At 46.0% G+C, this 13,308-nt stretch overlaps 1 protein-coding gene across 6 annotated transcripts in view; it reads left to right on the top strand.

The window, feature by feature from the left end:
• The window catches only part of GRAMD2B (GRAM domain containing 2B), a 112,131-nt gene that overhangs the window by 75,591 nt on the left and 23,232 nt on the right, over positions 1 to 13,308 (top strand). For all 6 annotated transcript variants that reach the window (XM_081827145.1, XM_081827146.1, XM_081827148.1 and 3 more), the window contains exon 2: positions 11,748 to 11,867. In XM_081827145.1, coding sequence (XP_081683271.1) covers positions 11,748 to 11,867 — 120 coding nt within the window. The remainder of the gene's footprint in view (positions 1 to 11,747; positions 11,868 to 13,308) is intronic.

The raw sequence follows: 13,308 nt of genomic DNA, 5'->3' as shown, positions 1-13,308 counted from the left end.
CAGGCTGGAGCCGATGCACAGAGGGAGGATGGAACACGATGTAAGCGAGGCCGCAGGGAGAAGACCAACATGGCTGGAACACAGAACTCTTTTTGAAAAGTAGAGGAACATGGCAAAACTCTGGCAGTTCTTGGCTCATATCCAGATGCCACAATCCGATGCCCAATAGAAAGCCATTGTTGGTTCTGGAGCGGCAGCCTGACTCAATGGAGGTGGTGTCTCAGGAGGATGAATCGGGCATTGATGGCCCAGGCGACTTGCAGAGGGGGATCCTGGAGATGACTGCTGTGTGTTCAGAGGTTGAAGGGAAAGGTCTGCAGCTGCAGCTCTTCTGCACTGGTGACTTCATCTTGAAGCAGGGACAAAATCCCTCTCGGGTTGGTTTTTTTTTTTTTTTTCCTTTTCTTGTAAACATAAGCTAGTTTGAGTTGGGTTTCTGTCCCTTTGGAACCAGAATCCTGATGATCAAATGCTTTTTGGAATTGAGTCGCCTTAGGCTTTGGAAGCAAAGCAGTGATGTGGGCAAACAGAATTAGGAGAAGGTAGAAAGGTGGGAGTGACTCCCGTGATGGCTCCTGGGACAGAGACTTGTCCATTTGAATGCGAGCAGAGGGGAGCTCTGTGGGACCAGTTTAAAGAGGTGTGTTGGGGCCAGTTGGTGGCCCGTGGTGAGCCATTCCTCCATGCCTGGGATTGCAGCTGAGCTCGAGCTGTCGCTCTTGGCTATGGCCATGTGCTTGGGACTCAGCAGAAAGAGTTTCCAGCTGGCAGAACCTCTCCTCTGCAGTCAGATACTCCTTTTGCTGTTGTTCTTTTGGGTTCTCTTGGTTTCTTAGATACAGCTTTTTCACGATATGTTAGACGTCTATTGGTAACAATAGATATCTGTTATATCTAAAACTAGGTTTGCAAAATCCCTCCCACCCAACTACATTTCCTCTTGCATTCCCTGTATTTGTTGGTGGCAGTCCTATCTTCTCCTTCCCCCAGATAACCTTGGGGTTATCTTGGATGTTGCTCTCTTCTCTCTTTTGGTGTTATCTCTGGATTCATTCTCCGTGCAGTCTCCTGCCTCTTGCCTTCGCCCTCAGCCCCCCACCCCCACCCCGTGCTTGGCCACTGATGTAGTATAATCCCCCCAAAGTCCATAGCTCTTTAGACCCTCACGACGGCTGTGTGGGAAAAGATGGGCACTTCACACCCTGCCGCTTCATTCCTTCTGCTTAAAAATGTTTCATTTATCCCTGCTGCCAACCAAATGAAGTCTTTTAGACTTAGGAATCAAACTTTCCAAGGATGTAATTGCCACTTCTGTCTGCCCCCTATACTCCAGAGAAAACCAGACTGCTCGATTTCCTTGTGCATGTGTGACTCTTCCTTGTCTGCCTGTTTTTGCTACTGCCTTCCCTTGTATTTCTGGTGCCCTTTTGGTATCTCGACAAGTCTAAGTTGTATGTACTCAGCTCAAACGTCAATCCTTCCCCCGTGACGGTTGCACAAATACAATGTCTCCCCGGACAGAGAGGTGGCAGAGATGAGTACAGTGTCGTAATGGGAGGGTTTGATTTTCTCCATCCACAGGAATGGATTTATTTTTTTAGTTATTTTTATGTATTTATTTAAAGCACAAATAGAAATATCATTTACACTTCTGGTTTCTTGTCCTGAAATGTATTTCTGACAGCTAATGAGAAAAATATTGCCTCCCCCATACATAACACACAATGTCATGCTGATTTCCTCCACAAATCTTCTCTGATTCTCCTCTTCACAACTAGATTTCTTTTTTTTTTTTTTTTAAAGATTTTATTTATTTGACAGAGAGAGAGACAGCGAGAGAGGGAACACAAGCAGGGGGAGTGGGAGAGGGAGAAGCAGGCTTCCCGCCGAGCAGGGAGCCCGATGTGGGGCTCGATCCCAGGGCCCTGGGATCATGACCTGAGCTGAAGGCAGACACTTAACAACTGAGCCACCCAGGCGCCCCTCTTCCTTATTAATTTTCAACCTTATCTCTCCACTTCCTGTTTTGATGGAACATAAGAGTCAAATCAAACTAACTCCCTGCCTCTGTCTACCTACTCCTGATGTTACGTAGGCATACCCCTCTTTCTAAGTCCTACTTTCTCTTTTCTCTCTTTAAAGAATACATCAACCTACATTTGATGAACAGCCAGTGCACAGGTTTTCTTGTGAGAGCTTGGGGCTGTGGTTGGAAGGATATGAGTGAGGGGGTCAGGAGCTGAGGAGGGGTGAACAGGGCAGGTCACCAAGTATCTGGAAGGCCACTGAGGACTTGGACTCAAGGAGAACTGAGGAGTCCAGGGAGGTTTTCCCTTGCCATAATACTGTGATCCATTTCATGGGTGCCATCTTCTCTCTCTGAAGATGGGTTTTGTTTTTCTTGTTCACTTGTTTAAGTTTTCTTCTGTTCTCTGAAGTCAGTTTCCTAAGGAGTTTACTTTCCTGTTGGTTTATCTCAGTCTTGTCGTTAAGACTTCAGGTTTTCAAGGGTCTGGCAATCCTTTGTTGTCATATCATATTTCAGAAAGAGGGACTAGAGAGCTCTTCTGGGATCTATGGACATACATATGGGTAGTGGACATGGGTAGTGGATTGGCACCTAGCCTGGGGACTACTGATTCCACATGGAGAATGAGAAGGATTTACTGTAGGGCTCCACCCTCCATACTAGGTACCCTGGCTTTCTGCAACTAAGTTTGCTCTGTGTTTTCACTGACTCCCGTTCTGATGTTTGACCTCCATAGCTAAGTGTCTGTCTGCCTACCTGACGATGGGTCTGACAATGGGGGCTAGGGTCAAGAGGAGGCAGTCAAAGATCTCTTACACACACCTTTAATTTAATATAATGTATTCATCAACTTCTTAGTCCTCCTCCTATAGCATCTCATTGGACTTTGACGGACCAGATTACTGTTCTCTTACCTTCCACTGATGCCCATATTCTAACTACAGCTTCCTTACTTTGCTGCACGAGTTAATACTGTACTTTCTACTTCCCATATTCCAGAAATTTGGGAACTTACTCAAAGTAAGTTGATGGTTTCCCTCCATGATTATAAGCAGGAGTATTATTTGTTTTATACTTATTTTAACGGGCCTCAGAAAGGAGAGGCAAACATTTGCGCTCCATTCCTCCCTTTTGAACTAGAAGCCGGTCAGGTTTCATTAAAGGTTTTGCTGAAACCAAAGAATACTATGTTTTTGGCATTTTTTTTCTCCCTGCCAGTAAACCTATCATAAAAGAGGTTAATTTGTCATCGACATCTTATTTTAATGTTAGGCCAATATCCACTTAACTTCTAATTGTTTAATATCAGTTATTTAAAAAGTCAATTCTGGAATATTGCAAGAATCCGTGATATAGTTGTGATAGGAAGTGTTGCTCCTGAATGTTTAGATCAACAGCCCAATAGAAAAATTGGCAAAATGTACATACAAACAGCTAAATCACAAAACAGGAAATTTCAAAATACATGAAAATACACTCAACCTTACTCATAGAGAATGGTAAATCAAAACTATAATGGAATTTTTTTTTACCTCTCATATTTTCAGAGATCAAAAATTTAACACCAGTCTTCATTAAAATTATTCTCATTATCATATGTGCCAGGTACTCTGCTAGGGACTTGGAAAAAAAATTTTTTTTTTTTTGTTTAACACTTTATTATTAAGACTGTGTAAACACTGCTTTGTTTTGTGGGTGTGGGTTACAGAACCTCTACTGAAGGCAATTTGGCAATAACTATACGTTTTTTAAATTGTGTGTGTTTTGACACAGGTGTTTAATTTCCAGGAAATTATCCTATGGATATACTGACACACAAGAAACATACACAGACATTTGTTGCAGTGTTACTTGTATTTGTAGTAAGACTGACACCCACCTAAATGTCCGTCAATAAGGAACTGGTTAAATTATAATTTATCCATTGCGGTGGAACTCTATGCAGTCATTGAAAAGAATGCGGAAAGCTCTGTGTCTACTCACAGGGGAAGAGAGCCAAGATACATAGTAAATAAAAAGGAAACAAAAGCAAGCTGTGATAGCGCGCTCTCATTTGTGCTTAGACAATACATAACCTCGTTTATGTTCACAGACTCTTGCTGGAAAGACACACAGGAGCTAGGAACAGTAGTGGGTGCCTCTTGGGAGACAAACAGGGCCACCATGAAACAGGGATAGAAGGGAGATTTGGTTTCTGATTTGTAAATTTTTAATTGAAGTGGAGTTGATACACAATGTTACATGAGTTGCAGGTGTACAACATAGTAATTCTACAGGTCTATACATTATGCTGGTATCACCACAAGCATAGTTCCCTGTGCTGTACCTTTCATCCCCCTGCCTTATTGACTCCATAGCTAAAAGCCTGTATCTCCCACTCCCCTACCTCCATTGTGCCCATCCTCCTGCCCCTACCCTCTGGCAGCTATCAGTTTGTTCCCTGTATTTATGGGTCTCTTTCTGCTTTTTATTTGTATTTATTCATTTGTTTTGTTCTTTAGATTCCAAATATAAGTGAAATCAGAAGGTATTTGTCTTTCTCTGTCTGACTTATTTCACTTAGCAGAACACCCTCTGGGCCCATCCATGTTGTGACAAATAGCAAAGCCTCGTTCTTTTTAATGGCTGTGTAATATTCCATTGTGTGTATATACTGCATCTTTTTTTTTTTTACCATTAAATTCTTTTTTTTCCCACTGTAGTGTAGTGTAGTATTTTATTTATTTTTTATTCTTATGTTAATCACCATACATTACATCATTAGTTTTAGATGAAGTGTTCCATGATTCATTGTTTGCACACAACACCCAGTGCTCCATGCAGAACGTGCCCTTCCCAATACCCATCACCAGGCTAACCCATCCTCCCACCCCCTCCCCTCTAGAACCCTCAGTTTGTTTTTCAGAGTCCATTGTCTCTCATGGTCCGTCTCCCCCTCCCGATTCCCCCCCCTTCATTCTTCCCCTCCTGCTATCTTCTTCTTCTTTTTTTTTTTTTAACATATAATGTATTATTTGTTTCAGAGGTAGAGATCTGTGATTCAACAGTCTTACACAATTCACAGCGCTCACCATAACACATACCCTCCCCAATGTTCTTTATTCATTCATTTATCAGTAGATGCTTGGGCTGCTACCATAACTTGGCTCTTGTGAATAACACTGCAGTGAACATAGGGGTGCATATATCTTTTCAGATTGGTGTTTTTGTTTTCTTTGGGTAAATACCCAGAAGTGGAATTACTGGGTTGTGTGGTATTTCTATTTTTAATTTTTTGAGGAACCTCTACACTGTTTTCCACAGCGGCTGTCCCAAATTACATCCCACCAGCAGTGCATGAGGGTTCCCCTTTCTCCACATCCTCACCAGCATTTGTTATTTCTTGTCTTTTTGAGTCTTAGCCATTCTGACAGGTATGAGATGGTATCTCATTGTGGTTTTGATTTGCATTTCCCCAATGAGTGCTGATGATTAGACACATCTTTTCATGTGTCTGTTGGCCATCTCTGTATCTTCTTTGGAAAAATGTTTATTCGGGTCCTCTGCCCATTTTCTAGTCAGATTATTTGTTTTTTGGTGTTATGTGAGTTCTTTATATATTTTGGTTATTAACCCCTTATTGGATATATCATTTGCAAATAGCTTCTTGCATTCAGTAGGTTGCCTTTTTGTTTTGTTAATGTTTCCTACACTGTGTAAAGGCTTTTTTATTTTGGTGTAGTCCCAATAGTTTGCTTTTGCTTTTGTTTCCTTTGCCTAAGGAGACATACCTAGAAGAATGTTTCTAAGGTCAATGTCACAGAGATTATTCATTGTGTTTTCTTCTACTAGCATTATGGTTTCAGGTCTCACATTTAAGTCTTTAATCCATTTTGAGTTTATTTTTGTGTATGGTGTAAGAAAGTGGTCCAGTTTCCTTTTTTCACATGTAGCCGTCCAGTTTTTCCAGCACCATTTATTGAAGAGACTGTCTTTTCCCCATTGTACATTCTTGCTTCCTTTGTCATAGATTAATTGACCATATAAGTGCGGGTTTATTTCTGGGCTCTCTTTTCTGTTCCATTGATCTATGTGCCTGTTTTGGGGCCAGTTACCATACTCTCTTGATGACTACAGCGTCGTAGTATATCTTGAAATCTGGGATTACCATACCTCCAGCTTTGTTCTTCTTTGTCAAGGTTGCTTTGGGTATTTGGAGTCTTTTGTGGTTCCATACAAATTTTAGGATTATTTGTTCTAGTTTTGTGAAAAATGCTCTTGGTATTTTGATAGGGATTACACTGTGTAGATTGCTTTGTCCATACCATTGTGGACATTGTAACAGTATTCTTTCAAACCATGAGCACAGGCTCTCTTTCCATTTGTTTGTGTCATCTTTGATTTCTTTCATCAGTGGTTTATGGTTTTCAGAGTTCCATTTGTAACTTTTGAATTGTGTACTTCTGTTTCTAGTACTTATTCAGAAATGAATATGTAGACAGATACATAAAATTTAAAGTTTCTAGACAAAGATCTACTGTATCAAAATTGTAAATGAAAGACTTTTTTCCTGGCTTACAAAATCTAGTTTGGGAGATTTTGCATTTACTTTGCAGTTGGAGAGGCCGAGGGGTCTTAGAGAGGCCCTGCTCTGCACCCTTCTTATGGTTACCATGATGTCTCGATTTGTACTATGGCTGCTGCCCAGCCACCCCCAGAGCCCTCCTCTCTCCTTGTAGTCCATCTTGTTCCCACATAGTGCCGCCCTCGTCTGCCAGCCAGCCTTGAAGCCACTAAGCAAGCAACACACCAAAAACAGGGGTTTGGTGGGGCACCTGGGTGGTTCAGTTGGTTAGGCGTCTGATCCGTGATTTTGGCCCAGGTCATGATCTCTGGGTTGTGAGACCGAGCCCCATGTTGGGCTCCATACTCAGCAGAGAGTCTGCTTGAGATTCTCTCTCTCCCTTTTCCCCGCCACCCCCCCAAATAAATAAATCTTAAAAAACAAACAAACAAGTGTTTGGTGCCCTAGGTCTTGGCCTCCCCAGGTGTACCCTAGTTTCCAGTATAGGGTTTCAGCACAACACTGTATTGTGACAGACCTGGCCTTAATCACAACAGTCCCACTTCCAGGATTTTATCCATTTAAGATCCTCTGGTGAAACATCTTCAAGTCACTTCCAAACCTTGTTGGTCAAGACTGTGGTTTCAGCATATGGTGATCAGGGATTTTTTTTTTAAGTGACAATGGATTTGAAACTACCCTCATCCATGCTACCATAAGGGAATTGATGACATTTTTTATGCTTTAGCTTAGACTGATTTAACTTGAAGGTAGATTCGAACACAGGGATTCACCACTGTGATTAGAAAGGAACACAACTGCCTGGACTGAACCATAGGAGGTACTTGTTTACCTGAGACGCCACTTAATCACTCACCTGAGATGCAACTTAATCATCATTCTGCCCAATAGCTACTTACCTTGACTTGCTTGGGATGATGGCCGAGTACAGCTCATTCTCAGCATGAGGGACAAAGGGCCTGGGAGATTAATGGGACAGGAGAAAGGAGAGCTGAGTTTACCTTAAACTCAGAGAGGACTCTTTCCAGGAGGAATGGAAGAATTCCAGTTCTGAAAGAAAAAAAAAAAGAATTCCGGTTCTGAAAAATTGTGAAATCTGAGTCATCTCATCATCAGATTAATAAGGTCTGGAAATTGACTCATACTACAATCTCAATAGGGACTGACTGTCCAACCCGTTTTTTATTTATAGATTGTGTGACAGTATGGGGCAGTGTCTTATTGAAACCAGCACTTCCTAGCTGGCAGTAAAAATGCATTCCCCCAAAGGGTAACATCAGGCTTGGTTGGTACAAGCAGGACTGTCTCAGTGCCCTGGAATTCCCACTGAAAAGCTTTCAGGGCCCACAAGTGATACTTACATTGGGTTGGAGATGGGAGAAGAAAAAACTTGCCAAGGCCGAGTGAAGGTTGATCGTGTGTTTCCAGCATCTGGTTCTTCTGAGGCTACTTAAAACTGTCAGTCACTTATCTGTGTCACCTGCCCAGCTCAGCATCCTGCCCTGCCAGCAGGGACCCTTCGAGTAAACATTTGTTGAAAGAGGAAGGTTGGAACACCTGCCATTAGGGTCAGCTCTAGGGCCATGTCCAGTGATCCCTGAGAGGCTCAGCACATTTTGCAAGTACTCAGTCGATGGTTGGGCAGAAAAGAGGCTTTGCCATCCCTGCAGTTAAGGGTGTGGGGCAGAGACAGGACCACGTGGTGCTGTGGCAAGCAGACACTGACCTCACCAGGAAGGCAGGAGAACTCACGGAGGAGGAGGTGGGGTGGGTGATCACCATTATACAGAATCCTTACAGGGTAAGATCGCAGACTGGTTCTTTTTTTTTTTTTTTTTTTAAAGATTTTATTTATTTATTTGACAGAGAGAGAGAGACAGCGAGAGAGGGAACACAAGCAGGGGGCGTGGGAGAGGGAGAAGCAGGCTCTCCTCTGAGCAGGGAGCCCGACGCGGGGCTCGATCCCGGGACCCTGGGATCATGACCCGAGCCCAAGGCAGACACTTAACGACTGAGCCACCCAGGCGCCCCGCAGACTGGTTCTTGAACAGACTAAAGCATGTCAAGCATGGAAAAAAATACAGCCAGGTCCTGGCTCATGGTCTGGACAACAAACTCCGGGAAGACCTGGAGCAACTGAAGAAGATTTGGGCTCACAGCGGGCTGCGCCACTCATGGGGACTTCGTGTCCGAGGCCAGCACACCAAGACCACAGGCTGCGGTGGCCACACCGTGGGTGTGTCCAAGAAGAAATAAACCTTTAGGCCTTGTCTATTAGTAAATCAAGAGAGAGACAGAGAGAGAGAGAGAAAGGAAAAAAGAGGAAGATTGTTCTTTTGGTTTGGTTTTTGTCTTGTTTTTTAGTTGACTCTTGTGGTCAGTGTCCCTGAAAGGCCTTGTCTTCTTGGTTATAAAAAAAAGAAAGAAAAATACCTGGTTTCTTCTTTTTCATGACTTAAACAAGACCTGTTATTTCACCTCCCTTGCCGGTGAGTTCAGCTTTACCGACAGTAACTTTAAAGTTACAGAGGGGCCTTGCAGAACCATCTCATTGCCCTCCCACACCTGGCCAGTCTTTGCTGTTTGGATTCTATTATAGTTTCAGTCTGCTTCCACAACACCTCAGCGGGGAGGGGTGCTTGTGGGAGTGAGCTCTCCTGTGTTAGGAATTCACTTGCTTGAGTTTCCATAGCATCTTTTTTTTTTTTTTTAAGATTTTATTTATTTGAGAGAGAGAGCACTAGCGGGGCATGGCGGGAGTTGGAGGGGCAGAGGGAGAAGCAGGCTCCCTGCTGAGCAGGGAGCCCCACATGGGGGGACGGGGGCTGGGTAACAGGACCCTGGGATCTTGACCTGAGCCAAAGGCAGATGCTTAACCGACTGAGCCACCCAGGCACCCCTGTGGCATCTTTAAGTCAACAAAACTCTAAAATTGAATGGGCCCCTACATGAATTTCACTTCCTCTGTGAGACACTGCAGAACGAATCCCACATCAGTCAACACGTATAAATGACCACTAGGAGCATCAAATGCTGAGCTGAGCACCGTGGAAAAACACAGACGTTCCCTGTTCGTAAGGAATTTAGTCTAGGAGGTGGATAAATAAGACATTTGCCCAGAGCTAGGGGTACCTTGGATCTGCCAGGCCATGTAGCAACAGGGCTACCTCCAAACAGAGGGGCAGCTTTTGGTGAGTGCCTCTTGGGGGTAGGGTCCTTTCTCAGTACGCAGAGGTGCTGTGCAGGAGAACAGCGGCTCTGGCTCGTGCATAAAATGCAGCAAATACATAAATAAATGCCAAGTGGATGATTGAGGTTCCACACACACTCATTCTCCCTACTTAAAGAGGGCCTCACAAGTGGATTACCGTCTGATGCTTTTGAAGAACTCGAATAATGTGTGTGTTTTGGGGAGGGCGGGTGGGCAGAGGTATGCTGTAAAGCCCCTTAACCGTTCCACGAATTCAGCTTGATGCTAAAATTAAATAGAACCCTCTATTTCAAACCGAAGCAGTGTTTTCCTGTTAATATTGCAAAGACTTCCATGTGTCTTTTGTCACATCACACAATTCAATTACAGACTGAGCTCTTCGAACGTACCTAAGTGCTTTTGAGCACTTTGAGAATTGAAGAAGTGGAAGGTGGGGGAATGCTGACGTACTTAGGAATGCTAACTACCACGTAAGAGCATCCACTGTCTGTAGGGATTGTTAACTGGCTACGTTGTCAGATACACTTGGTCTTGATTTTGACCCTACTGCAGTCTTACTGGAATGGGCTGGAACTGGCACACACTGTGAAAAGTGGTAAGCAAGCAACCACAAAGCTTCAACTAACCGCTCACATTTCCTGCCCGTGCGTGCGGTCCTGTGCAGGTGAAGACACCAAATGGTGGTAAATTAGGATTCAAAGTAGCCAAACTGTCATTGCAATGCTATCTTAGTATGTTTTCCTTTATGTTCAGCCTCCCTGGAGCTCTCACATTCCCAGAAATGTGTCTTGTGAATTCTGTGCTTTGCAGGCTGGCACGAAAGAAGGTCTGGCCCATGTAAAACACCACATATTCTCCCTTCCCACGTTCCTCGCCCTCCTCTTTCTTTCCCAAATTGGAATTCGTGTCCCCGGTCCCTAAGATTGAGGGAGCTCAACTCCTGCATCCACCCCACTGGTTACCTCCATTTGTTAGTGGTGTCGTGTGCAAACCCTCCTAACTTGTTTTCCCCTCTAATCCTTCTTTCACCAAAGTCAGCCCTAGTTTTCTAAAAGCCTGTTGATGATGATTAGATACCAGCACTCACCTAGACCCTGTGGTCAGTATAAAAATCATTAAGATCCTCACCCTGCCGTGGAGCCCTCTCGCACTGAAGAGCTAATGAGGGGGCTAGATGGAAGGACAAGTGGTTGGGGGCGGGAGGTGGGTGGATGGCAAGGGAAAGAGAGAGAGGATCTGAGGATGGGTGTGTACCCAGAGGCCTCCTCGATGGACAGACCTAAGCTTGACAGATGCCGGTTCTGTGAACTTGGGCAAGGTGGATGATATCTGAGAGCTTCAGATTCCAGATCTCTGAAGAGGGGGTTGTCATAATTCCTACCCAGCCTGGGTGGCTGTGTAGATTAGAGACTGCAAACGGCTTAGAGAAGTGCTTGGTTAAAATACCAACAACCCGAAGTGGGACCTATATATAACTACAACAGTGGGTGGTAAATGACACAAGAGAAATGCAAACAAAGGGGTGGGGGCTCGAAGCAGGAAGGCTCACACCTGGCAGAAGGCCACGTGTGAGCGTGTGCGCCGAGCACGTGTGTACACAGGCCCTCCCAGCCTCCGGGTGATCTGTCACCCCGGCACGCAGCTAGCAGGGCAGAGCTGAGCAGTGCGGGGCCCACGGGCGCACATCTGGGAGCCACCCAGTTCCCACAAAGTCGGACATTTAGCTGCCACAGCAGGCATGACCTGGCGCTCATGCCCTTGAGGGGCCAGCCGAGAGGCGGCAGAATGGAGATCTGGAAAGGGCACGGCCGTCCAGGTTGACTTCAGCCTGCTATGGGGATTGAACATCATTCCCTTCTCCAGAAAGCAAGGTGTTTTCATCGTTTTTCTTTCCACCCCCTTCCCTGGATGTCTAAGGCCAAGCGTTCTTCTCTCTTCTCCAGCTCAGAGGCTGAGAATGGTGTGGAGGAGAAAAAGAAGATCTGTAAGTCGCCAGCAATCCAGTCCCCAACCCCGTCCAGCGAGGCCGAGTCCCCAGACCAGAAGAGAATCCTTTCCTTGTGGTGAGTTCTGGCAGTGACAGGTTGTTCTTTGGGGCCTCTGGGGACAAGGGGTTGCTGGGAGGAGCCCGTGTTTCTAGGTTGGTGGTGGTGGTGAAGAGTCAGGATCTACTGTAGTCAAATAAACCCCTGACAAAGAAGTGGCGTGCCTGTCTTTGAAGCTGAAGCTTGCCTTCCTGCCTCGTCTCTTGCTGGCAGCATCCTTCCTCCTCCCTGCCCCAGCCCACGGCAGAACATCTGCCCCTTTCTTCAGGGATGGCTCTTGCTACCCGATAAAGCCAGGACAGCCCCCTGGCTGGCACAGACCTCGGAAGCACCTGCAAAGGTGGCCAGGGAGCCCATGAGACCTGCCCAGGGGGGAGTGCCCGTTCCACCTGTGTGAGTGCTCACCTGCTGCCTCGCCTTCCCGGCAGCCACCCGCTTGGGATCCCGGGCCGGGCTGTGCCTGTCTCGGGGGGCCGCTGCTTCCTGGGGGCTGGTGCTGGGAGCCAGCAGCAGTCTGGTCATGAGCCTGAGAGGAGCCACGCTCCCCGGCACTCCCAGAGCCTCCACTTACATGCTTGCTTTCCCACAGAGGGAAGAAGTAGGAACTTCACATTGCCTTTTTTTTTTTTTTTTTTGCCCTGAAAAGAGAATGGCTATACCCGTGGTCAGTTACGGGGCAGTGTGGCCGGGAGTCCTTACCGAGCGGTGGAGGGATTGCTCTCCTTTCTCCTCCCTGATCCTGGAACTGTCAGAACTGCACCTTTCGGGGTCTCCTGGCCTCTGCCAAAGGGTAATTAAGTAACTCCTGCCTTTCCCTTTCCTTCCTGGCTACCCAACCCATTCCTTCTCTCCAAATCCTTCCTTCATTCAAGACCAAGCGTAAGTCTCATCTCTCTCTCCCCCAGATTTTTTCTTTTCTGTCGCTTCCAGTTCTCTCGTCTCCGGTTCTGCATGGCTGGCTTGACACAGCTCCCGTTCAACCCTCTTTTCTCTAGTTTCCTGTCTGCGCAGCTGGCCGCACTCACCGCACGAGTCTCTGGGCAAAGGCACAAAGCATGTGGTTTCTTGAATCTTGCACCATTACTGGCCGGCTCCTGCGGGAGCCTGAAAAGGGTGCCTTGAGTCCGCCGCCCCCAGGCTTGGGATGGGAATGACGCACCCAGCACCCACCGTGAGAGCATGCTTGTTAACCGGCGCGGGCGGGGCCTCGGTGTGGTCGCAGAGAGCCCCACGCTGGCTTTACTGTTCCGCTCTGGCCGGCTGGAAATTCCTGATTTTTGAATAAGAGGCCCGACATTTTCATTTTGCACTGGGCTTTCCGTCCAGCTCATAGTCACCTGTGAGAAACGAGAGTACCACAGCTCAGGAGACACAAAGACAGCAGCACTATGTCAATCAGCACCCCGTTCACAGAGCGCCGTGCTCTGCAGACGAGTCCATTCTGCTGTGGCTATTGAAT

This window comes from Leptonychotes weddellii, chromosome 7, assembly GCF_054177405.1.
Source record: "Leptonychotes weddellii isolate Sample4059 chromosome 7, ASM5417740v2, whole genome shotgun sequence".
Lineage (NCBI taxonomy): Eukaryota > Metazoa > Chordata > Mammalia > Carnivora > Phocidae > Leptonychotes > Leptonychotes weddellii.
Note: the sequence above shows the minus strand (reverse complement) of the source record. Positions and strands in the feature narration are given on the sequence as shown.